The sequence below is a fragment of the Galeopterus variegatus genome, unplaced genomic scaffold, assembly GCF_000696425.1.
Source record: "Galeopterus variegatus unplaced genomic scaffold, G_variegatus-3.0.2 Scaffold258, whole genome shotgun sequence".
NCBI classification, from domain to species: Eukaryota; Metazoa; Chordata; class Mammalia; order Dermoptera; family Cynocephalidae; genus Galeopterus; species Galeopterus variegatus.
Window position 1 is genome coordinate 395,256 of NW_007726369.1, and position 6,939 is coordinate 402,194.

At 50.5% G+C, this 6,939-nt stretch overlaps 1 protein-coding gene across 2 annotated transcripts in view; it reads left to right on the plus strand.

Moving 5' to 3' along the window:
• Positions 1-6,939, plus strand: part of FRMPD2 (FERM and PDZ domain containing 2) — a 124,041-nt gene that overhangs the window by 89,963 nt on the left and 27,139 nt on the right. For both annotated transcript variants that reach the window (XM_008566636.1, XM_008566637.1), the window contains 4 exons: positions 2,604-2,704; positions 3,884-3,976; positions 4,669-4,776; positions 4,872-4,988. In XM_008566636.1, the coding sequence (XP_008564858.1) occupies positions 2,604-2,704; positions 3,884-3,976; positions 4,669-4,776; positions 4,872-4,988 (419 nt within the window). The remainder of the gene's footprint in view (positions 1-2,603; positions 2,705-3,883; positions 3,977-4,668; positions 4,777-4,871; positions 4,989-6,939) is intronic.

Sequence of the window (6,939 nt, forward strand, 5' to 3'; positions counted from 1 at the left end):
TGGGAATTAAACCATGTTAGAAAACGCTGAGTCTGCGGCGAGTGTCCTGATGCTGGTGCCCTTCCCCCCTAGTCTCTAGGAACAGAGATCCTCTTAACGGGGACAGATGGGGTGAACGTTTGAGAAAGGCACAGATTCAGTGCTATGGCTCCCTCGAGGCTGAGGCAGTTTCCAAGTAAGGTGATTGGGGAAGGCCACGTGTGGGATGTGACATACTTTGACCAATGAGTAGTTTTTGGGCTCAGAGAGAGCGAGGGGAGGAACACCATGGGCAAAGGCCTTGTTAGTCTTGCTAGAAAAATTAGTTGAGCACCTGCTGTGTTCCAGCCCTGGGCTAGGTGCCGAGGATTCAACAGTGAGCAGGACGGACACAGCCCCTGCCTCCTGGTGCTCACAGGCTGGCAGAAAGAAGGCATATGCCCTGTTTCCAGGATCTGCTGTTGGCCTGGAGCCTGGGCACACGGCGGGAGGGCTGAGCCAGGACGGGAAGGGTGGCACTGCCTGCAGGCATTCACACTGAGCAGCAGGGACCCCATGGCCGGTGCTGTTTGTGAGCACCCTTAGATGCTAGTGGGGTGCCAACCCTGGCGTGCACTGCCCCTGCCCCGCTTAGGAGCTGGCCACCTGCTTCATGTCGCTGCTTCTCTGAAGCCTTTCCTGACCTCCCCAGGCCAAGGGGTGGCTCCTCCCCACCACTGGCTCCATTTAAGGAACCCCCTTTCTCCCTTCACCCCGAAACCCACCTGCTTTTATCTGTCCTGTGAAACACTGAACTTCCCAGACGAGCAATGTGCCTGTTGTATCCTCAGCTCCAAGGCGAGCATGGGAGGCTTTCAGTAGATGGATGTCTTTGGATTTGCATTTATTTTTTTCTAATTGCGCAAAATACACATAACATAGTGTTTACCATCTTAACCATTTTCAAGTGCCCAGTTCAGTGGCATTTAGTACATTCACACTGTCGTGTGCCCATCACCAAAGTCATCCACAGAAGTCTTTTCACCTCCCCAAACGCAACTCTGTACCCCTTAAACACTAGCTCCCATCCCCCCCAGCCCCCGGCAAGCACCATTCTGCTTTCTGTTGTGAATGTGACGTCTCTCAGCACCTCATGTAAGTGGACTCATTAGAGTATTTGTCCTTTTCTGATTGGCAGTAAATAGCTTTTAAATGATAAAGTTTTGCATGTACGGCCCAGGTGATGTGAGCCATGGAAACTGGGGGCAGTAAGCCCTTCCTTTTATCCAAAGGCCCACCCAATGCCACCTCATCCTGGTAGCCTTTCTCTCCTCCTCCCAGATTGCTAGAATTTCTCTTCCCTCTGAAGCCATGAGCACTCCTCTCCCCGGGCACTTTGGTGGGCTCTCTATGGCACGGAAGTCATCTACACCACACCTCCAGCAGCTGGCAATTCCCAGAGGGCAGGGCCCACGTCTGATTGACCCTCTTAGCCTCAGTGCCTCACCAGCCCAGGCCTGACACTTTATAGGTTCTCAATGAACTTGGGCTGATCTTGCTGCCATGCAAGCATAGACAGGAGCAGGGTCAGAATGGGGCTCATCCCTAACCTCCAAAGTGCCCCCACGCTACACTCACCTCTCCCCCATCACTCCTGTCTGCCATTTCTAGCTCTGGCCCCTCTGAACTGTGCCAGGCTCCATGCAGAGCCCCTGGCATCACTGCTCGAGATTCAGCGAGAGGGCCCATGGGGAGCTGCCTACACTGGCATCCCCTGCCATGGTCCAGATGCCCAAAGCAGTGGGCAGGTGTGGGCTCACTGGGGCTGGGGACAGTCCAGGTTACCAAGGGGAGCTGGATTTGTTCAGAAGGTTGGCCCTCCTGGAGGCCCAGTGCCGGCCTTTTGCAGGGCTCTGAGCAGCCACCGCTTTGCATCTGTCCTTCCTTGTCTCTCTCTGCTCTGCTCATCTCTGAGTGTAGTGTGTTTCTGGGCAGAGCAGGCCCTAGGGGTAGGGCAGGGCCGTCACTGGGTTCATCATTCTCCTAGGGCTAGAACACTGTTTACTAGAATGCTGTACATTCAGCCAAGACCAGTTGGAAGCTTGCGTGAAAAGTTTTTATTTGCAGGGTGGTATGATCAGGGGGCACCCAACCCAGACACCTGCCAGGATCAAGCAGGTAAGTGGCTGCATGCACCCCTCAGGGCACATCGTGGGTGGGGTGCTGGAGTGTGCCTGGCTCTGGCTAATGTCCTTTGGCTACAAACAAGAGCAAATGACAAAACACGAGGACCCACGAAGAGTGCCAGTGCGGTCATTTTGGTGCCATCACAATCCTGGGAAATAGAAATATTCTTCCTATTTTATAGCTAAGGAAATGGAGGTTTTGAACAGGTGCATATCCTACCCAAAGGTGGAGAGTGGGAGGTTCATACAAAGCCCAGGTGCCTGCAGTGTCCTCTCCGAGACAGAAACCCTAAAGCCATTCTTCCTGGTGCACTCGGGGTAACCAGAGCAGCCCTTGATGGGGTCCGCCTATGGATCCGGGGGAACGAGGCTGCCTTCCCCAGGCCACTATCCATACTCAGAAATGCCAAGAAGTTGCCTCCTCAGTCACCTCATCTTCTCTGTCGCCTTTCCCTGCAGCCTCTGCACTGGCCGGGAGCAGCTGGAGAGCATCTGTTTGATCCAGAAGCCAATGACTTGTGACCCTCTCTCTGGGCCGCCTGCTCACGGTGTGCGCACAGGTATGGGCCAGGTTTGGGACAGGTTTGGGGTAAAGGAAACCTTACATGTGACACTTCCTTTAAATCTTTTGCCACTACTTCATTTTTCTCTCCATATAATATTCATAATCTTTTTGTTTTTAAATTATTTTCAAAACCACTTTTGGTCAGAAAGAGCTCTCCCAGCCCACATTTGGCTTTGGCTGGGTACATTGATCTGAAATGCATTCACTTTGGTGCAGGGGTTCCCCGCTATCTGTTCCAGAATAAGGAGCACCTGCTATGGAGCGGTACATTTGGAAAAGGCACCCTCCCTTTTAGTGACACTTCTTCACACAGGCCCAGAATGTCAACTCCCAGCATTCACCAGAAAACACAAGCAGGGTGGACAGTACTTCCTCTGTCATTCCTCCTCCTCGCAGGTTCCCTGTTGAATGTAAACACAAAGAAATGCCATAACTAGGGAAAATATTTATGCTTGCTGAGCACAAAGCCTGGGGCCTGGATCTGGAATACCACCAGGTAGTTCTTTACCATTAACCGTCTGCCAACTTGCACCGTGGTCCCTGGCGGAGGGACAGATGTGGAACCACCGGGTCGGTGGGCCACCATTTGGGGATATTCCCCATATGCACTATGACAGGCACTGAAGTGCCCCACCTAGAACTGCAGCTGCCTGGGGTAACCTCGGGGCTGTGCTTTGAGTCTCCTCCAAGATCCGAGGTGGAGAAGCACGGCTGGGCAGAGCTGGGCTGCCAGCTCCTAGCGCCCTCTGATTATAAGAGGCCTGAGATGGGAAGGCTTTGCTGTCTCATCTCAGTGTTTAGTTTTAGTTGTAGTTTTCATTGCCGGGAAGAACATTACTGCTCATCTTCTGTCTTGTCTCAAGATGAATGTAGAAAAAAATAGCAATAGCAAGTCACAGAGAAAACAAGCACCGTGGTCCACCCTATCCTAACCTCTGTTCTTTTAGCCCACACTTGACCAACACTGACCAAGAGAGGCTCATCGGATGTATGTGTTCAGAGGTCCATTCCCAGCATTGTTGAGAGATTAAATGTGAACTGCTTTTGCTTTCAGGTGTGTGTGAGTGTGTGTGTGTGTGTGTGTGTGTGTGTATAAAATACTGTTAACCCTTTAGTGTTAGGTCCCAAATAATTTGGGGGAAAATCACAATATGGTGCTTTGATTCCATTCTAGGGTCACAGAATAACAAGAGAAAGACATTTATAGCTGAACTAGGTCGAGAAATTGTGTGTGTGACACTGAACCGTGATCCACACCGTGGTTTTGGTAAGAGGGCACCCTGCAGGTGCGACCCACGCGGTACTGCTGGGCAGAGGGAGGTGTGGGACATTTTCCTCTTTTGAATTTTTTACTCCCTTTCCTGCCCCTCTTCTCCCAATTTGCCTTTTAAAGTGATAATTTCTGCTTCTTTCTCTCTTTGAGTGTCCCTAGAGAGTAATGGGACTTTTGGGTTACAGTTTTCCTTTTAGGCCTGATACATTCTCGGGGTGCATCTAAGCATAAGCTAGAAAAAGATTTCTTCCCCTAATACAACGTAAAAACCTTTCTGCAGTACATTTCCGGTCTTAGTGATAAGGAAGAACAGTCGATCTTTCTCACCTCTTACTATCGGCCACATTCTAAGACCCTAAAAACCATATAAGAAACAAGATACCAAAACAGCATACTTGATTAAAAGTCATTCTTTTCTATCTCTAATTATCCACTGGGGCAAAATCCCGTGCGTATCGGTGGGCTGTGTTCCTAGCATTAGCTGTGCTTACCAATGGGGAGCAATCCACTTTTCTCCATCTATCATGGCGGCGTAGAGAGGATCTTCTGTTTGAGGATCAGAGGACCTGGGTGCAAATGTCAGCTAATGCCACTTGGCGGCTGTGTGATCTCAGGCAAATAACCTAACCTCTCTGAGCTGCTAAATCAAGGATCATCTTATCACTAAATATCATCTTGGATTATAGGTTTTGTCATTAACGAGGGAGAGGATGTTGGCCAAGCTGACCCTGGCATTTTTATATCTTCTATTATTCCTGGGGGACCAGCAGAAAAAGCTAAAAAGATTAAACCAGGTACATCTTCTTTTTAAATTGCCAGACATGCTGCTTTAAGGAATTGCTCTTTCTTATTTCCTTGATGGGATTATTGAGACATTTTATTTTTCCAGGAGGGCAGATATTAGCCTTGAATCACATCAGTCTGGAGGGCTTCACGTTCAACATGGCTGTTAGAATGATTCAGAATTCTCCTGACAACATAGAATTAATCATTTCTCAGTCAAAAGGTATGTTTTCACCTGCTTCCAGAAGCTGAAGAGCCTCCTGTTTTCAGGAGCACATTATTACCACAGGGTACTAATGGTAATACTCTGTGGTAATGACGTGGGGCAACCTCAGGGCTGTGAGGTTAAGTCCGTGTCGACTGTATTGCTTTCTGTATTGCTTTCCTTGTGGCAGTGGCTTGCAAAGAAGCAATGTAGTGACATAAATCAATGAGCTGCGTGGCGTCGGGGCAGAATGAGCTCTCCCATTGCTTGTTCCTGCTGAAAGTGAGCAACTCACTCATAGCTCTTCATTAGACATGGCTGGGTACACTCAGTGTGAGTTTTTCTGCCTACTGTCCTTGCATGGCAGAAGGACGTTCTAATTGTCACCCAAGTCCTTAGTGAAAGTGGCTGCTCCATGGTTTGGGTTTAGGTGTAGCAATGAGCTGGGAAGGCGATAGAGGAATGTTTTTGAAGCTGAATTTGCATGGCATGCATGCTGTTCTTGCTTGGTGTGAAGGTTACAGATCAAACCAAACAGTAAAGTTGTTTTTGAAAAGATGCTTTTTTTCATCTCTTAGATAAAAATTAGAGAGCAACAGCTACCTGTATCAAAGAATAGTATTATTATTTATTTGGGGTATGTTTGGGAGCTTGCTGGAGGTAATGGGGAGAGACCAGCATCTTCCCTTTGTGGTTACCTGGGACCATCACTGCTTTTTGGTGGGATGATCCTGCAAGTTAACAGCAGACTGCCTGCAAGTTCAGGCTCATGCATTCTGTCCTCATACTCCAGGGCATTGTACAACTTCCCCTTGTGTACAGAAATGCTCCACATCCCACCAGCCGGTATTTTCTAGGTTCTAAATGCAGGCACCCCATTTGCCTTGCCCTCTGAAAACCATGCACACTCTCCACTCTTGCACACGTACACATAGTCACCAGATAGCTTTTCCAGGCATTGCAGCCGCTCCTGGTCCAGGAGCTACGTGTGGCGGGAGGTGGCAACACTATGGCCTCAGCCATGCACCTTTCATCCTGTGATCAGAGCTGCCCCAGGGGCTGGCCGCAGCATGTCCACACTGCTGGCCTCTGGCCCGCCATCTCTCTGTGCATTGGCCAGCATTGCCACTCTCCTTCCTGCGGTAGTTCAGCACCCGCTGTGTTTTCCTTCACACCCTCCACTGAGACGGGCAGTCAAACCATCACTTTGTTGTCCAGAGACACAATGTGGGTGATGGGGTCTCAATTCAGTGTGGCCCGAGGATGGTCTGCTGAGATGGGGAGTGTCAAAACCTGGCATCCAAAGTCTGCATTGCTCAAACTATATTCTCACATTAGAATTCCTGGCAATGGGCTTCCCACAATATCTGGAAATTACGTGTCCTTTCACCAAAAGGCCCCAGTCACCTGTTGGGAGCACTGCCTTCAGCACACTCGGGTTCCTCAACCAGCTGGGCCATTGCTGGAGGAAGATGTCCCCACAGGGGTGCTGGCTGGGTCTCCATGGGCAGAGACTTGAGTGCCATGACTTTCTGTCTGGTTAGGCTGCTGTTGAGGCAGCCGGTCTAGATTGGAGGTGAGGGCCAGGCAGATAACATGCCCATCAAGAACAGCCATCAGGGCTACACTAAATTGAATTTTAATTACCCAGAGAAGGTCTCCTAGCTTGCATTTCTACAGTCAGAACGCAAGTTGCACAGGCTTACTTTTCAGTTCAGTCAGAACTCCCATTCTTGTCTCTCGTGGGGGTGTGGGGGAGCACGAGCAAGCGCTCACGGTACTGCAGGAGGACAAGAGTGGGGTGGCCTGTGAGCGGGGGCGGCCTGTGAGCGAGCGGGGTGGCCAGCGGCCTGTGAGCGGGGTCGGCCTGTGAGCTAGCGGGGGCGGCCTGTGAGCGAGCGGGGTGGCCAGCGGCCTGTGAGCGGGGTCGGCCTGTGAGCTAGCGGGGGCGGCCTGTGAGCGAGCGGGG